Genomic DNA, 18,884 nt, shown 5'->3' with positions numbered 1-18,884 from the left:
CCATTTGTTGGCGACCCGACTCCTCCTATTCCGTTGATAGCTTTTATCAGACCTGGGTTTCAAAACTTATCAAGCGGAACATAGAACTAGGAGCAAAGTGATTGTGCAGTTCCAAAACTTGTGAAAATCCAACTCAGGTCCAGTAAGAAACCAAACTCAGACCCGCAGACCAGATCTCATGTGGCCAATGATCACGTCTGGGTGTGGCATTGTGGTGCCAATACCTTACTGTTCAGGTACAATGCAACCCATTTTTGTGCCGTGAATTTGCACAAATTTGTGCTCCTCACGACGGGGAGACGATTCCACTGGGAAACTGGGGCACAGAGCCTCCCGGGGAGAAACGTCTCCCTGGCACAAGGCCCCATGAATTCAATGCAAAAAAGTGTTGCTTTGTGGGGTAAAGCTTTGGCACTGCCAAAAGCGGCAAGGCCTTTGTAAGAAGAATAAGGCTTTGTTATTTGTGCCACACCCAGATGTGATTGTAAGGCACACCATGGTCTGCTGTATGTGACCGCTGACCTAAACCTGTCAGCTTTGGTGATACACAGGATCCATCAGTGACAGTTGAAGCAGTTGCAACTCAGGCTGTGGTCATACAACCCATTTAATGCTCTCTATTTAGAAATGGAACATCTTCCCTCTCTTGGGTACTTGGGGGCCAAACAGTGTTTAATTCTCTGTTGAAGATTCCTATTTAACAGACTCTCTTAAGGGCTTCTGGTTTCAGGGTATTACTGCAAAAAACTCATCTTGCTCATGTGCATTTGATCCAGCAGTTTTAGGTACCACTGCCATTCCTCAGCAACAAAGAGAGCACACCAGGCAATGAATATAGGAATCCCCATGGTTGTCAAATGGCTCCTTATAAGAGCCTCCACCTCCCAAATATCGTCAGACACAAGTCAGGTTGGCAAATACAGACCCCACTCCCTGATGCCTTATGATTTTGCTAGTTTCATATCCTTTGTGGCTAAGTACTCAACCCACTGATTGGTGTTTGGGCAGAATGGAAATGGGGTATGAAGCCACATGAATGCAGCAGCCATTTCTTGCTACAGGCAAATTTCAAACCAGGCATTTTCAAAGTGGGGGAGTGTTCAGACAACACAGAGAGCCTTCTTCATTAAGCATATAGGTCTGCTTTATTTCCAATTTTCAACCCATGGAGAGATCCTGTCACAATCTGAATGGAGGAGGGTAAAGACCACTGTAGTGCTGCTTCGGCACACTAAAGCAAATCGTGTGAAGAACTGTCCGTTCGCTGATCGTTCCCCTGACAAAACCAGTGCCCGCCCATGCTCTTGGCATGCAGGCACAATCCTTGGCAAACAGATGCATTGCAAGTTTGCAGCGAGATGCTGGAAGGCGTGCCAAGGCTGCACGTGGATGGACAACAAGTGTGAAGCCGCCCACTTGGGAGCCCTGCTGGAGCATCAAGCAGCAGATACCGGTGGTAGATTTCTAAAAAATTAAACTAAGCCCTCCCCCAATAAAAATTTAAAAGCAGTGCCTTTCAGGTGACACCCACTGCAGCGGTGGGGATTAGAAGGCACTACGATGTGTCAGAATGAACAAATCCTGCGCATTCGCCGTCCAGAGAGAGAAGATGGAGTTTAAAAATTCCAAAGATGTGTAGACCTTCTGAAAATGAACCAATCTGTTCCCAGTACGAGATATGGTGGGGCTGCAAAGGAAGGAGAAAGACAATCACTCTTCCAATAAGCTTTCCTCCCCCCCCCACCATCTCCATCCAGCTGTGCAAAGTAAAGATGTCTCACCTCAGCTCGAGGATTACTCTGCCTCTGCGACTGCAATTATTTCTTCATTGATAAAAAATTCAACAGTCTCCTCCTCCCAGTCATCTACGTTGCTGTCCAGCTCATCTGTGTCCACCCCTGAAAGGCAAGAGGCATTTCATGTGAATGGTCTGAAAGCAACAAAAGCACCTCCCAAACAACATTCTTCACCCATGTTCAAATACAGCTAAGCCAGTTGTTATCTCATGTGCACCAATTAACACTGCCCAGTCTTGCACCAGATCAACAGTCACTAGCTGCAAGGATCTGCAACCCTTTCAGCAACGGCCTTCCAAATATTTTCTTCCTGAAGTAAGTATTTTCTTCCCTAGCCTTGTGGGAGCCATTTCAATCTATGGAACATGTACCTCCTCGAAGCTCCAGCCGCTCATTCCTTTGCTCCATGTATAGCTCCTGGGCCATCTTGCGGTATTTCTTGAACTCCTCCATCATCGTTCGCCTTCTGTCTACCAGTTCCTACAGAAAACAAGAGGCCCATTAAAGCCTTCCATCAAAATGCCATTCAAAACCCAATTAATTTACCTTGCAAGGTGCAATCCAAACAGTTGCTTGGAATTACTTCTAAGGAAGCCAGAGATACTTCTGTGTAAATATGCAAAAGGATTAAGGTACCAATGCCTTTCTTCTAGTGCCACATCGTAAAGTTCAGTACATTAAGGGTTTGGCCCAAAGATGTCACCAGAAGGAGGAAAATGCATTTGCACCAGGCACTTCTTCACTAAACACAAGTACTACTAAAGCCTCAGTTCCTCCAGAGGAAGAATAAGTGATCCTTTGTTTTTTCTTAAATATACTGCAGTGTGCCTCTCCAATATGCAAACCCCCATTTGACACAATAGTCTTGCAGAATTATGTTTGGAGAATGAATCCAAGAGTTCTAGATCAGGAAATAGGAGCCTGTACTCAAACAGCTGTGCCAAGATGACCGAAACTGAACAGTGACAGCAAATGGGGTTGGTAAGAATCATTGTTCCAGGCAACCATCCAGCCACTCACAGTCCCAGCAGTAGCTTACCTTCGAGGCTTTAGATTGGCTCAGACGATCTTTCTGTTCAAAGATCTTGGAGTATCTCTTCAGATCTTTCTTGATTTGCTAAAATAAGGAAAGGCAGACCAAGCGGCATGTGTCAACAAGTTTTCTACTACAAAGAACTAATGATTCTGCAACATATACTACAGTGGAGTTTCTCAAACTGTGGGTCATGACCTTTTGTCCAGTAGGTTGTCACAGTTGGGCCCTCCCACCACCTTACGTCTGGTTGGCTCCTTTTGATGCAAATGGAGGCCGCACAGGGTCTCCACAAGCAGCTGGAAAGTTACTTCTGGTTTACTCTCAGGTTCTTAAAAGTGACTTCCGGTTGCTTCCAGAGGCCTGGCACCGGAGAAGGAGGTGGGTTGCGGCACCCTCCACTGCAGAACAAGTGGGTCACGGTGGAGGGAAGTTTGAGAACCCCTGTGCTACAGCAATGCTACAGACTCTGAGAACTCAGCATTTTCAACAGTGTTGTTCTACATACCCCTGCTAATTGGGTAAGAGGCACTTTTTCAAGTGGGAGCTCCTCTTTTTATCAGGGGGAGAGTAACTGGCCCACCTCACACCAGCAGTGTCTGTTCTAGTGGTTGTCTGCTGGTGTTCTTTGCTTCTTTTTAGATTGTGAGCCCTTTTGGGACAGGGAGCCATCAGTTATTTGATTTTTCTCTGTAAACCGCTTTGTGAACTTTTAGTTGAAAAGCAGTATATAAATACTGTTATTAATAATAATAATAATAATAATAATAATAATAATAATAATAATAATGTCTCCCAACCTACACCATCACCATGAATGTCGCAGAGACTTTTCTAGGCGTTTAGGACAACACCTCCTCTCTCTCACCTCATACATGATAGCAATTAACTTCGGCTGAATTAAAGTTTTGACTTTTGCAATTTCATTCCCAAGCCCAAGGCCCATTTCCCCCAACACTGAGACTCCGACTACCGACCCCAATAAGTTGAACCAACCCAGACACCCAAGAGGTCGTGATACCTTTATCTGATCCTGGGTGAGCAAGGTAGGTGGCCTGGGTCTCCACAGTAACTGGCAGAACCTGTCTTTGTTGTTCTTCTGCAGGAGACGGCCCTGGAAAGTCCACAGCCAGAAGGCGTTGTCTACCTGAAAAGACATTTTAGGCAAGCAATGTATGTAGCAATCGTTCACAATCACTGCATAGCTTCCCACGTCATTGATTCAGAAGCCTAAATCCAGAGAATTCATCAGCCCCACTGTTAAATTAACCAATTTTTGCCCTGTCCCCAGGTGTACACATTTGATCCCTGTTGAGTATATGCAACATTGGGCAGAAATAGTTTAATATGAAACAGTTCATTAACCAGTGTCTTCACCTGTACATGGTAAATATCTACCTTATAGTTATAATATGGAAAACATAAAATGAACTGACAGGTGAGGAGAGGGTAAGGACATTCTGGAAGCCCCGAAGTTCTCTCCTCTCATTCACTGGAAGAACTTCTAGGAAGAGCTAAGCCAGAACCACACTGGCTCAATGAGGGGCCAAACCACAAAGCAGAAAAAGACAAGTAATCTGGGAATCAAATTTACCCAAGCTAAAATAAATGCGGCTGATTATGCAATGACTCCAGTAAGAGAAAAGTCTTGCTACATACCTTGTGACTCCACCAAGACACAGAAGTCACTAGATATCGGCCCGTTGGATCCCATTCCACATCGGAGGCTGTGTAGTGTTCGGCAATGTTCATCATGGTGCAATCAGATGTATCAACAAACGCTAAGGCACCATTCATGCTGCACAGAGAAATGGGAGAAATACACACACACACCCTTAAGAGCTCTGAAACCATGTTAGAAAAAAACTTGCTTTGAGGTCTAGATATCAACTGATAGAGAGCTGTCTAAAAATCTGTTTTTGGATAACTGTAGAGGGTGCTTAGAAAATTGTTCTAAATGTATTCCATAGTAAGGAAAACTTGAAAATCTCTACTCTAAACTAAAGAGCATGCTTCAAACAACCAAGAGCTCTGTCACTTGTCACAGGCCAACATTAATAAGGTGCTATTAACCCATTTTTGCCCAGCCCACAGGTGTACACATTTGATTCCTGTTGCGTATATGCACTGTTGGACAAAAATGCTTAAGTTGCATTTGCTTCAGGAGACTACAGAGACAGTGGCTCAGTGACAGAGCCCATGCTTTGCATACAGAAGGTCTCGAGTTCAATCCCTGGCAGCATCTCCAAGCAGGGCAAAGGAAAATTCCTGCCCAACCCCTTGGAGAGGCACAGCTATGCAGTGCTGACAATATCCAGATGCATGGAGTTTCTGACATGGTATAAAGGCAGCTTCTGGTGTTCTCACCTCTGCGATTGTTTCAAATTAAGCTCAAATTACAAAAATAAGCCTGGTTTCCACCATTCTTAATATTCACTGGTGAAGATGCCTTCAGCTTCAAACATCAGGCATTGATATTTGCTGCTAAAAGCAACTCAACATCCAGATTTTGCTTTTGATTCATCTACCATAGTCTTTTGATTCATTGATGCTTTTGATTCATCTGCATAGCACGGCCATGCAGATGAGTGTACGGTTGTGGAATATCGAAGACAGAAAAAATAAAATGCACACCTTCACATTTACAATCTAAACATCTTCCTAACCTTGTCAAGAGATAACGCTCACCTCCGGAGACCAGCCAACACTAGAAACTGCCCTTGCGGGCTCCAGAATATCGTGTTTGCCTGCTGCTTGTCAAAGATTTCTGAAATAAAACAGTTATCCAAGAATTATCACCGGGATCAGAAGCAGCCAGGGTAAGTTCTTTCTCACTTAAAGAAGGAATCTTAACATTCAGAATTAGAACTTAACATCTTTCAGCTTATTTACAATCAGAATAACTGAGTGTGGTGTCGGTTTCCACGCTTCTTTCCAAGTTCCAAACGGGAGAGAAAAATCAAATGGCCTAAATAAAGTTCGAAGGACCAAAAGATACAGAGCCAAGTGAAGAATTTAAACATACCCCTAAGTTTGGCTCCACCCATTGACGACAAGCAGGCAGTACTTATGAACAAGCAGAGACCACCACTGATGTTACCTTGCAAGCCAACTGGAGACTCCATTTCAAAACTAGCTGTTGAGGACACTACAAGCTCCACTGCCAACATAATTCCACCCTCCACCAAGCAGCTGAACCGTGCTTACTAATGAGCTCGATCTTTCCATTGCTTTTCACATGGTAGAAGGAGCAGGATATTCGTGGTGGCTCTCCATGCAACACAGCAAACTTGCTTCCGTTTGGCTCCCAAGCAAAGGCTATGATACTTTCTGCGAAAGAAAAAACCTAGTTCAGATTTGTGTTACCAGCTACAAGAGCTATTTGCCGCTACATGAAGGGATTGGGAAAGTCAGACACCTAACAGCCTTCTAGTTTGAGTGAATTAGACGTTCAGAATCCACGGACACAAGTCTGAAGGCCAAGACTGCAAGAACACTACTGAGGCTAAGCTAGTCTCTGTCTGCTCAGTGCCTGGATGGAAAACCCGTCAATGCTGCCTTGAGCTCATGAAAGAGCAGTGGGTTAGAAAACACAGCACCCAAAGAAACACAGGACTTCAGCAATTTCAGACTCAAACATCCCTTCCTCCTACTGTGATACGCCTTCTTCCAATGGATCACTTCACTTGCAATAATTTGAAGGAAAAATAAGTATTTTTAACACCACCTACAAGAAGTTGCTTATGGCATACCTTCACTTCTGCTTTTAATTTACTATATAATCATAACCCCCCCCCCACACACACACACATACACACAGCTCTCAACTTATACATCCATCAACCACCCTCTGAGTACAGAAAGGTTTTGAGTGACCCAGTCAGGAAAATCTGAAGTGTATCCTTTACCTTTCATTTCTACCACATCGACTGGAACTTGCTTTTCTCTCATGCGGAAGATTTCAAAGTTGGTCACTACACCCTATGGGGTGGGGAGAGAGGTGGGCGAAAGAGACCACACAGCCATATTATCTACCCATGCTGAAACTAACACGAAACTTTAGCTACTGATACAAAAAAATTAGACTTGGATTCTTAATTTGCACTTCGATTATCTTTTGGTTTTCACAGCAAATAGTTTCTGCTCTTCCGTATTCTAACAAACATTTTTGCAATGCAGAAATGAACATTCTTCAGAGTTGGGCAGGGGCAGAAGGTACACTCAAATCTACCAATAGACTTATGCATGATTTCCTATAGATTAGCAACAGCTCAACAAAAGCAAGTTCTAAGAACGGCTGGTCTTACACCAAGCGCTTATCTCTCAATCTCAGTAATAATTCCCTGCAAAATATGCGTATTTATTTGTTGTCATTAACCAGATTGTTGTGCAGCTCTGCCAGCATGAGCGGTATGTTAAAATCCCTAACCTGTAGTCACACCAATGGAGGTTATCCCAGTATCTGGATCAATGGCTCTGCCTCCTACACAGAGACACCACAGAGCTACTATTTACCTGCTACTGCAGAAGATACCAACAAGCAGGACTGGTACAATCAAAGAGCAAACCTTCCCAGTGTCTTAGTTTTGACCACTTTAAAGCAAAGGTTCTCCAACCACCAACCACAGTATGAGTATGCTTAGGAGGTGCATACCTGTGTACCCTTGGGGGTCCTGTCTACTTTCACACACAGATAGTCCCCATTCTTTTGCCAATGCAGCTTGCAGTCTACCACGTTGAACAGATTCCGTACTCTGATCTCCTGCCTGGAGGGCAGCTGCATCAATGTCACCCTTGCTGGGATATCCTTGTCTTCAGGCACCCAAAAGGCAATTATGTTGCCACCAGGAGACCAGGAAAAGTCTCTGCAGGACAATAAGCAAACATAAGAGGTAACAGTTTATTCACTTAAGGAACTGTGTGAACAGTCTTCAGTTCCAGATATCAAGTGAAATCCATTTCTCAGAGAGAAGAAAAAGACAAGGAGCAATTCCTAGAAACAGGAAATTGTTATTTCCCTGTCTCTGATGCATTAAGATAGTGTGGAGCAAAGTGAAAGCTAAATAAAAAAAGACACACTCACTTGATCCCTGTGATTTTCAAACTCTTCTTGTCCAACAAACCCATTGACTAGAAAGAAAAAGATATCAAAAATTGTTTGCAAGTGAAATCCTACACTGTTATTAATTAACAAATCACACAAAGGTTTAACATCATATTTATACCACCAGTTATGGTGGGCAAGAAAGACCACATGTGCAAAGTATCACTTCCTCGTGGCTTGATGATTTTGAACTGGTTCTCCAGTGTCACAACACCGACAGCGCTGTCAAGCACCTGACAGAAAGCCGCTACCTGCTTTGAGGCATGGCTAGCCTGCCTTCTGAAAAGATTTCTGAGAAATATCAGTGCCACCTCCAGTACTGGGGACTGCAAGAGAATCAGCAAGCAGCAAAAGCATTAAGAACACCAGTACGCACCGGTCCACCGACCAGTGTACATGCCCAATCTCCGTCTGATCTTGGAAGCTAAGCAGGGTCAGGCCTGGTTAGTACTTAGATGGGAGACCGCCTGGGAAACCGGGTGCTGTAGGCTTATACCATGATCTTGAAAGCTAAGCAGAGTCAGGCCTGGTTAGTACTTGGATGGGAGACCGCCTGGGAATACCGGGTGCTGTAGGCTTATACCATGATCTCGGAAGCTAAGCAGAGTCAGGCCTGGTTAGTACTTGGATGGGAGACCGCCTGGGATTACCAGGTGCTGTAGGCTTATACCATAGTCTTTCGAGACTGAAGGCTGCCAACCATTTTTCCCTGCATTTATGTTAATACAAGAAGCTGCCATGTGGAGTCAGACCCTTAATTCCATTTTGCTCAGTGCACACTGGCTGGCAGCAACCTTAGACAGACCTCCCTAGACTGACCCTTGGACTTTCTACATGCAAAACAGGTGCACTATCACCAAGCAAGGGGACCTTCCTTAAGAAAAGGATAAACATATGAAGCTGCCTTGCACAGAGTCAGACCATACGTCTATCTAGCTCAGAACTATCTACTCTGATTTGCAGGGCTCTCAGGACTCTGAGACCAAGGCTTGCCAGCGTAACATGCACTTCCAATCTCATTGGCAGGAGAGCGTTTTCCTTGTGGCTCAATGCAAGTGTGAACAGGAATGTCACAGAAGCTTCGGCAACACACAGACTTACTGGAGTTTCATAGATGCTAAGAGTGTCAGAAGTCATCCGAGCAAAGAATTTACCATCATGACTCCACCTGAACGGATGAGAATTAAGAAGTGAAATTTGTTTTCCTTCTGCACAAAGCATGTCTTTAAAAATCACGTTATCTGCTCTAGTAGACAAACCTACTTAAAAATAGGCCAGTGGGCTGAACTTTCACAGTGAAAACCTCGCTTCTTCTGTCCAGTTAGGATATCCCAGATAATGATAGCTTGAGGGTCATCCTGTGTGTCCATTAGAGGGCTGAAGGTCACCAGGTACCTTTCACAAAGAGAAAGGAAAAGAGCTATTATATGAACGCAGAAGACGTGCTTTTATTTCAAGTTTCACCATTTGCTTCCTAGACTGCACCCCTATGCATGTTCACTCAGAAGTCCCAGTAAATTTAGATTGTTTCCACAACAAGCAAGAGGGATTCTTGTTGCCAGCATGACTCAGGAAAAGGCTAGTCTTCTCATTCCAGCATCATTCAACTTGGCCAAGTCTCAGAAAGAAATTAAGACACTGACCATTTTCATCACAGCTATTTACAAGCTTTTGGACAGCAGTCCAGAATATCAGCTTTGCACTGTGCCCTGGAAAGTATGCAAGACAGAAAAATCAAGCAACAGCAGACACTAAAGTCAGGGAGTAGCACAGTCCTGAAGAACTGAACCATCACTACGCCCCCTGCTTTGGTAACTCCAGAGGACCTCTAAATAAAAGGACAACACTTTGGGGACACTCCCACAGCTTCACCCTCTACCAAGCAAACACTGCAATTACTGTCAGAAAAAAATGGGAAATCTTCCATATAGAATACCTACCAACTATACAGCGATAGAGGAAGAAATTCAACCCAACCACAACATAACCACCTAAGATAGGTATGTTCTAACCCAAAGAGACAACAACTATAGCTAGATTCTTGAGGAAGGAAACCTTAGCTCCTTCAAAACACTGAAGGGGCAGCCAAGACAGATGCGATGGGCAGCAGGGAGGAAGGACCTCCCTGGAAGAAGCAAGAAAAAAAAAACTAGAAGTCTGCTATAGGACTACTGTGGTAGCAGTGGCAGAGCTAGGAGTAGTCTGGAAAGCCTTTTCTGCACTGGAAATAATGGGACGAGTGCCAAAGCAGGGGCAAACAGCTGCTCCTTTCTCCAGCTCCAGCCTGGCAAGTGGGGTGGGAGATGCTCCTAAGAGCTCCTCTTCCACTTTGGAACTGAGAAGTGTGGTGGGATTGTGCTTGGCTGCTGTGTTGCTTGGAACACATAGAAAGTGACCAGTTAAACAACTTCCAGTCCTCCTTGGAGCTCGGAGTCTAGATCAGGGGCATCAAACTTGTTTCATACCGAGGGCCGAATAGCATTCATGATGCCTGCTGAGGGCCTAAAGCGATGCCATTAGGCAGGAAGTGATGTCATTAAACAGGTCATAACCAAAAATAAGCACTTTTTCTCACTTAAGAACTCAATAGCTGCAAATGACAGAAAAAAAACACACAGATCTTGATCATATTTCAAGACATGGAAAAGCCTAATTTTTATGTGGGTGCCACCTCAGCACTGCTAAGCAGCTGAGAGTCCGAGGGCCTGATAAAAAGCTTCCGCGGGCCGCATCTGGCCACCAGGCCTTATGTTTGACACCCCTGGTCTAGATAGTTGCTTTGGGCTTCTAAAGTCCTCAGAAGCATGGCACAACTGCAGTTCCCTCTGTGCTCTCTTCTGCGGTTTCAAGATTGGAGGACAACTGGGGCTCTTCATGGTGGGTGAAAGCTGCAAGCTGTGGAACTCCAGCTGGATATTCCACACCCTAGAAAATCTGACAAACTGAATGTTCAGAAATTTAGTTACAGGCACAAGTTACACTCAGTTTCTTTTCTCTGCCAAGGAACTGAAGGAACCTGCTTGCTTGCCTCTGAATGAAAACAGCTCCCAAAAGAACAGGAATACAGAAACACACTGAACTAAACCAAGTAAATTTTAAGATGTGTGCCTAATACGTGTCTACTTCCTGAAACACTATTTTCAGCAGTTTCCTAGAATACCTTTCACAAGGAGAGAAGTCAATGAGCTGCACCCCCTGGTGGCTGAATCTCTGAATCTGCTTGAATTTCTCTCCACCCCACAGAGCAATGCCCCTCTGATGGAATGTAGCCAAATACGTGCCCTTTGGAGACCAGCGCACATAAGTTTCGGTCCATCGCTGCAGGAGGAAAAAAAGATCACAAACTTATTTTAAACTATTCTACTTCGCAAAAAAACAAAAAAGATATTCAAAAAGCTTTTTGTGAGATCTCAAATTTTTAAACACCTTTAAACAGGAATGGAACCAAGGTGTATATCACCATTAGTCATGAGCTACAGATTAGCCTGGTCACAAGTCATCTGTTGCTTCTGAATCCACTTTTTGCAACCCTGTTATCAAAACAGAGATGCACACAACACATGGTGTTGAACATGGGAATATTCAACACTTTCATGAGCAGGACTGTTAATCTCAAATGTCATTTGCCACATGTTCTCATTCACTACTATGCTCCTTGAATCACACCAAGCAACTGAAAATTGAGTTGAATTTTCTCACTTTCAGAACCACTGAACAGAGTGCGTTCTTACTACACAGAAACCTCCTAGAGATACTTACAGCTCTCTCCTCAATTGCAACAGGCTCCTTAACATCATTCCAGTAAATAGAGGTTCTGTCTCCTGATTCAAAGATCACGCTGTACTGGTCTCTACAGTCCGGGTCCTCCAACCAATAGCGCAAATTTCCCTGGGAAAATAAGGGGAAGAGTGAGGAGTGAAAAGGCCTACAAAATAATACAGAATGAGAATTCAGATACAGAAAACAAGAAGTCTTAATTGAGGGCAAAAACCAGAGGCATTAAGCCAAGAGCTCTCCACTCTGAAGCATTCACAGTGAACAGGCTGCCCTCATGGGCACCAATTACCTTATCTGGGTTCAAGTGGGGAGAAACATTTTTAGCCTGACATCTACAAGTTTCAAGTAAAGTTGAAGAGGGAGCCAGAGTTCCTGAGAACCAATGACTGTAAAGCAGGCAAGACAGAAAATAGATGGAAGGGAGGGTGATTCCAATGATAATTTGTGGCCCTGCTGAATGGAGAAAAAGAGGGATACTGAAGGGTACTGTTCTCCAGGGATGGGAGAATATCTAGTATTTACTGTGTGCAACAGCTCATGTCCAGAATCTGGTGAGTATCAACATTCAAATTTAAATAATTCACTCCGGTCTCTTGACGTTTAACTGTGATGTGTATGAGGTTTCTCCATCACAATAGTTTTTCTAGGTTTCACTGTTTTGTTTCCCGGGGGGGGGGGGGTGGTCTTGATCATGTTTTCAAAACATTTCTGCAACTATGTGAATCAACAAACTCACTTTAAAAACAAACCAGGACTAGGCTGCTCACAATTCTAGCAAATACCCTTCAACAAGGCCAGGGTTCACATATTTCTCCAAACCAAACTATAGGAATGTTCCTCAAGGTAGCCAATTGACGTTTACAGCATCACCTCTCTTGGTAGTGGTGCCTTTCTATTCAAATCGTAACAAACCACACATGCTTTCAAACACTCACCAGGTCTTTAAAAGGCTGCTTTTCAGGAATTTCCCACTCATCACTGATCACCATATACCTGAAAGAGTGATTGAATAAAGATACAGGTACTTGCATTTCAACATCTGCTTTTAAGGAAGAATACGTCCCTGACAATACTCACTTGTCAAAGTCTGTGAAAAGGTTGACCCTGAAAGTGTGCTGCTTGTCCAGCTTGTAGCCATCTGCATTTTTGATGGCATCCAACGCATGAGTCGGAGATGTGTACTCCAAGAAAATATACCTGCAATAAGATACCGTCAAGTGCGGTCAGTCAGAGCTGGTGATGCAATTGGGACTCTTAATACACCATTCATATTAGCCATGTTTGCCAATGTCCTCTAATATTTAACTGATCAACCCGAGTCTCATTTCCCAGCAGAAACCTGCAACTTTTCATCCTCCTACACTCACCCTTTAGTCTGCCCATCAGCTTCTGGGTAATACTCATTGGTAATTTTCCCAAACTTTGAGAAGATCTTATGGATAACATTCTTCAGCTTCTCAAGGCGGTCTGGCCCAACCTGGGGAACGTTATCCACCACAATCACTGAATCAATTCCATCTGCCTCCTGTGGACGCTCTTGCAGAATATCTCCGAGTAATTCTGTGGAAAACAAGTTAAAGACAAATTGACGTGTGAAGGCGGGAAATGGTCAAGCCCACAAATGCGTTTAAAGACGAATCAAGCAATGCTTTCATTTAGACTGGCTAAGCATCCGATAGTTGACAGAAGGATACTGTGCAAAGTCCATATTGGAATCAGCCTTTTGTATGCAACCATGAAAATTAGCTTAGCTTTAATGTATCTTAAACCAATATTTAAGATCCCAAGTAGTTAGAAGTAGTAGTAATTAGTAGCATTCCAAGTGTGCCTTTCTAAACAGCATACCTTTATTTGTTGCCCATTTCTAAAGCTAATGTTTGTTTAGAGCATCTGTGCAATTGGCCACCCCTGACAGGGATAATTGCCTGCATAAGAGGAAAGGTACCCTCCCAGTACCTTGCACCTGGTTTGTGCCTGCTAAAGCACCTTCCTTGGAGCCCAATGTCACCCCAAGGTCTTGCTGCCACCCTAAGCACCACTACAAAAATGCTTCCAAAAAGGTCACTAAGCGTGGCTGTGTTGAAAGTGTTATAGCATTGTTAAAATTAGATGGAAAGCCTTGTTCAAACCTATTAATTACAGCAGCTTAACAAGTTTTCCCTGCTTTCAAAGAGGCATCCAGTTTGCTAAAGCAGCAGATCAAGACAACTGCAGACCTTTCATCCCTAGAACTGTAACTTCACCTAGTCATATGAGAATCTCAGACCTTTTTCTGCACTGGCTTACTGTTTTGTGAAATTTAAACTCATCAAAATATCCAAGATTAGACCCGAAAATGCTAAAAACCTGCAAAATTACTACAGATAATACCATAGTTGCTATGATGGAAAGCTATGTGTTCTTTTCATACAAACTAATTGTAAAGGCCAATATAACCTTCTGAAAAAATAAAAGCCTCTTAAATAAAAGCTTTTTAAACAATCTACTCAACACTCTCAACCACAGATGCTTTTCCAAATAAGATAAAAATGGGCTATAGATCTCTTTCTACAGGCCAATAATTCTGTGAAATATCAAATGCATGTTTTAGAACCATGCTGTTTTAAAATAACTATACTTTTAGCTCAAGTAACATGTTTAAAAACATACAGAGAACAACTTCAAAAGGCAAACTCCTCTACGGTGCCTTATGTTCCTTCACCACAGCCTTCAGATATCTTCTACTAATACACATCACCACCTCTCACTAGCACACACACCCCTTTAGAAATGTTTAAATTCTATAAAACACCCAAGAGGAAAGGTGCAAATGGATAACTTTGATGCAAAACATTTGCATAAATACTGCCAATTTCCATAAATTTTTAGAGTTAAAAATTTTAGTTCCCTTGAACAGTGTAAGAATAAATGTGCCTACAAATGTGAAGGAAGAACCTAGGAGAGCGATTCTCCTTAGGCAACATTACTTCATACATTTGATAAAACTGCATGTCAGCTTCAGTCTGTGTAGCCACAAACAATAAAATATGAGAAGGGGAAAACGTGGTTATTATGCGGAAGGTTCATGCATGTACAAGCAAAATCAGTGGAACCTGCAGACTAATACTACATGTTACGTGAAAGCGAAGAGATAGCTTCCTTTTGACAGACAATGCCTTAGATCACTGGCTAAAATGGGTATATTGAGTCAGAAATTATTTTAGAAAATCCCATGACCAAGGGTTACCTCACACTGAATGTTATGCTCCAAACTAAAGCAACTGTGTAACAATGGAAATGAAGACAGTTATAAAAAATAAATGCAGAATAAAGATTAAGGGGCTGTCTGCCAATAGGTTGATGTTAGACCTCTCAAATACCTTGCAAACCACAATATGGGACCTCAAGCATATCACATAATAGTGCTGTACAAATACATACATATACATTGCCTAGTAGAAGATTATATATGTACGTGTGGATATGCACAGTACAATTACTGGACACTAATATGTTCATTTCCACATAGTACGATCCTAGGTGTGTTTCCTCAGAAGTCTCACTGTGTTCAAGTCAGCTTACTTCTAGATAAGTGCGTATACAGGATTGCAACTTAAGCAGAAACAAGCACGTAAAACAGAATTTATTTTTCAAGATACCTTTTTTCAATTGCACCTTCATATTAAGAGATCTGTAGGAACAAATGCAATCCTGTGCTCTCTGCCCCCTCATAGATAGAAACCCCTATCTACCAGTCACACACAGGTGTAACCAAGAAACAGAACCCAAAGTACAGATATGCCAAGAAGAGCAAGGATGATTTTCGATAGACAGGGAGTAGGTTGAGCTCCAACTCTACCATTACTCTCAAGTACACTTGTTCAATCTTTCCTGCTTAGCTGAATCTCTGCCATTAACTATTGTAGGAAAAATAAAGGCAAAATTTTATTGTGGGCCAGTTGTGGGCCACCGACAACTGGCCTCTGCTGAATCATGGGACCCCTGCAGGAGGATGCCACCAAAGAAGTCCCCATAATGCCCACATCACTGCACACATCCAAAGCTCCTTCCTGATAGGAAATTAGAAGGAAGCCAATCAATACTGGAAGAAACAAGAGTTAATGCTCTCTTTGGCAGGAGAAAGTTTTGCAAGAAACAGGATAAGAACAGTTTTGTATTTTCTCTGTCCTCGTGCCCTGGCTTAATTTAGGCATAACAAGATGAATATGGGCAAGGATAACGAGCAACTCTTCCCAAAATGAGTGGCAGCTACCCAACTGTAACCCTAAACTAACCCTGGAGTGTGGGCTCACACAGAGTTCAGCACCATCTACACTGACTGGCAGCCTCTCTCCAGGGTTTCAGAGGGCAGGGTCTTCCTTCCTGTGAAGGGAGGGACCTGTGGAACTCCCTGCCACAGGGTGCGGTCGCTGCACCTTCCTTCCTGTGAAGGGAGGGACCTGTGGAACTCCCTGCCACAGGATTTAGTGGAGGCACCCTCCACTCTGTGAAGAGAGGGACCTGTGGAACTCCTTGCCACTGGACAAGGCGACGCCCCCCCCCAGCCTCACCGTCCTCGTCGACGTCGTCCACGAAGTCCTCGGGGTCGCTGAAGGAGAGGTCCGGGTCGTCCTCCTGCGCCGGCTCCTGCCTGCCCACTTCCCTGAGCGGCGGCTCCTCGCTGCCTTCTTCTTCCTCCTCCTCCTCCTCGCTGCCTTCCTCCTCCTCCTGCTGCTGCCGGGGGACGGGGCTCAGCGGCGTCTCGGGGCCCGGGAACTCGGCGGGGGCGTCGGCGGGGGCGTCGTCGGCGGGCGGGGTCTCCTCCTGCGGGGAGGGTGGCGCGGGCGGAGGTGGGGACGGGGAGGGCGGCGGGGACTGCTCGGCGGCGGCCTCCTCCTCGGCGGCCTCCTGAGGGGGCTCCGGGGCGGGCTCTGCCTCGGCCGACGCGGGGCCGGGCTCCGCCTCTTCCCCTCCGGCGGGCCCGGCTCCGTCGGCGAGTCCCTCCTCGGGGGCAGCGGCGGGGCCCTCCTCGGTCTCCTGCATGACGATCGCCTCAGGGGCGGAGGGGCGCGCGAGGGAGGAAGAGACGCGGCGCAGCCCTCAGTGCCGGGCCATGTGCGCGCGTGGCCTCGCAGTTCTCGCGAGATCTCGCCAAACCGGGCAGTTCTCGCGAGATCGCGCGGAACCAACGCGGCCGCGGGGGGGACAGCGAGGCCATACCGCCTTCGAGGCTTCTCCTTCCAAGCTTCAAAGCTTTATGGGAGGGGATTAGTCACGAGCACGGCAATGAGGTCCAACGTGGAGGTGGCTATGGGCGTCTTCACTCAGTCAACTCACCCCCCTCTGGGGACTCTGTTTGGTTTAGCCCAATTTGGCCGTCCAGCAAGACTCCCTCAGGAAGGGGCTGGGCTGAACCATTCGTGTGAAAAGTTTTCCCTCCGCAGCTCTCTTCGTCCGGCCGCCCAGCTTCGTGCTACGCTTTTTAGCGGGGATTAGTCATAATTCGGGCACTGTAATTCAACATGGAGGCGTGCAGGGCCGCCTTCAGACACTTCAGCACCCCCCTCTGTGGCGGCTCCGTTTGGTTCAGCCCAACATGGCCGTTGACGGCTCTCAAGGAAACGCCCATAAGGACGGGCTGGGCTGAACCACTCAGGAACGAGCAGTGGGGGGAGCAGGAACAGCAGCATAAGAACAGCCCTACTGGATCAGTCCATAGGCCCATCTAGTCCAGCTTCCTGTATCTCACAGCAGCCCACCAAATGCCCCAGGGAGCACACCAGATAGCAAGAAACCTCATCCTGGTGCCCTCCCTTGCATCTGGCCTTCTGACATAGCCCATTTCTGAAATCAGGAGGTTGCGCATACACATCATGGCTTGTACCCCGTAATGGATTTTTCCTCCAGAAACTTGTCCAATCCCCTTTTAAAGGCGTCCAGACCAGACGCCAGCACCACATCCTGTGGCAAGGAGTTCCACAGACCAACCACATGCTGAGTAAAGAAATATTTTCTTTTGTTCTGTCCTAACTCTGCCAACACTCAATTTTAGCGGATGTCCCCTGGTTCTGGTGTTATGCGAGAGTGTAAAGAGCATCTCCCTATCCACTCTGTCCATCCCCTGCATAATTTTGTATGTCTCAATCATGTCCCCCCTCAAGCGTCTCTTTTCTAGGCTGAAGAGGCCCAAACACCGTAGCCTTTCCTCATAAGGAAGGTGCCCCAGCCCCGTAATCATCTTAGTCGTTCTGTTTTGCACCTTTTCCATTTCCACTATGTTTTTTTTGAGATGCGGCGGCCAGAACTGGACATTATACTCCAGGTGTGGCCTTACCATCGATTTGTACAACAGCATTATAATATTAGCTGTTTTGTTCTCAATACCTTTCCTAATGATCCCAAGCATAGAATTGGCCTTCTTCACTGCCGCCACACATTGGGTTGACACTTTCATCGACCTGTCCACCACCACCCCAAGATCTCTCTCCTGATCTGTCACAGACAGCTCAGAACCCATCAGCCTATATCTAAAGTTTTGATTTTTTGCCCCAATGTGCATGACTTTACACTTACTGACATTGAAGCGCATCTGCCATTTTGCTGCCCATTCTGCCAGTCTGGAGAGATCCTTCTGGAGCTCCTCACAATCACTTCTGGTCTTCACCACTCGGAAAAGTTTGGTATCGTCTGCAAACTTAGCCACTTCACTGCTCAACCCTGTCTCCAGGTCATTTATGAAGAGGTTGAAAAGCACCGGTCCCAGGACAGATCCTTGGGGCACACCGCTTTTCACCTCTCTCCATTGTGAAAATTGCCCATTGACACCCACTCTCTGCTTCCTGGCCTCCAACCAGCTCTCAATCCAGGAGAGGACCTGTCCTCTAATTCCCTGACTGTGGAGTTTTTTTAGTAGCCTTTGGTGAGGGACCGTGTAGAACGCCTTCTGAAAGTCCAGATATATAATGCCAAGTCCCATTGAACTGACTGGGGCGATCCTTATCCTCCAGTCCCATTGAACTGAAGGGGCGATCCTTATCCTCCAGTCCCATTGAACTGAATGGGGTGATTCTTATCCTCCAGTCCCATTGAACTGAAGGAGCGATCCTTATCCTCAAGTCCCATTGAACTGAATGGGGCGATTCTTATCTTCCAGTCCCATTGAACTGAATGGGGCAATCCTTATCCTCTAGTTCCA

At 45.2% G+C, this 18,884-nt stretch overlaps 1 protein-coding gene across 1 annotated transcript; it reads right to left on the bottom strand.

The window, feature by feature from the left end:
• Window positions 1-1,119: 1,119 nt before the first annotated feature.
• On the bottom strand, window positions 1,120-16,818 carry EIF3B (eukaryotic translation initiation factor 3 subunit B). Its single transcript, XM_066640706.1, has 19 exons — window positions 16,261-16,818; window positions 13,078-13,270; window positions 12,788-12,907; window positions 12,646-12,703; window positions 11,693-11,821; window positions 11,094-11,251; window positions 9,197-9,328; window positions 9,035-9,101; window positions 7,913-7,959; window positions 7,484-7,694; window positions 6,738-6,810; window positions 6,037-6,159; window positions 5,518-5,596; window positions 4,489-4,627; window positions 3,851-3,976; window positions 2,836-2,913; window positions 2,168-2,276; window positions 1,782-1,898; window positions 1,120-1,687 (listed from the first exon to the last, which is right to left on the bottom strand). The coding sequence occupies exons 1-18, from the start codon at window positions 16,730-16,732 to the stop codon at window positions 1,795-1,797; spliced, it is 2,418 nt and encodes an 805-aa protein (XP_066496803.1). The 5' UTR covers window positions 16,733-16,818; the 3' UTR covers window positions 1,120-1,687; window positions 1,782-1,794.
• Window positions 16,819-18,884: the final 2,066 nt, after the last annotated feature.

Source organism: Tiliqua scincoides, chromosome 13 (genome assembly GCF_035046505.1).
Source record: "Tiliqua scincoides isolate rTilSci1 chromosome 13, rTilSci1.hap2, whole genome shotgun sequence".
In the NCBI taxonomy this organism is placed as follows: Eukaryota; Metazoa; Chordata; class Lepidosauria; order Squamata; family Scincidae; genus Tiliqua; species Tiliqua scincoides.
This window is presented reverse-complemented; position numbering and strand designations above follow the sequence as displayed.

Excerpts from the sequence above, each read along its gene's own strand:
- EIF3B (XM_066640706.1), bottom strand. The coding sequence starts at position 16,732 with ATGCAGGAGACCGAGGAGGGCCCCGCCGCTGCCCCCGAGGAGGGACTC. Across the intron at positions 9,102-9,196 it reads GCCCACTGGCCTATTTTTAA|GTGGAGTCATGATGGTAAAT; the intron begins GTAGGTTTGTCT and ends TCATCCGTTCAG. Across the intron at positions 3,977-4,488 it reads TGTCTTGGTGGAGTCACAAG|GTAGACAACGCCTTCTGGCT; the intron begins GTATGTAGCAAG and ends ATGTCTTTTCAG.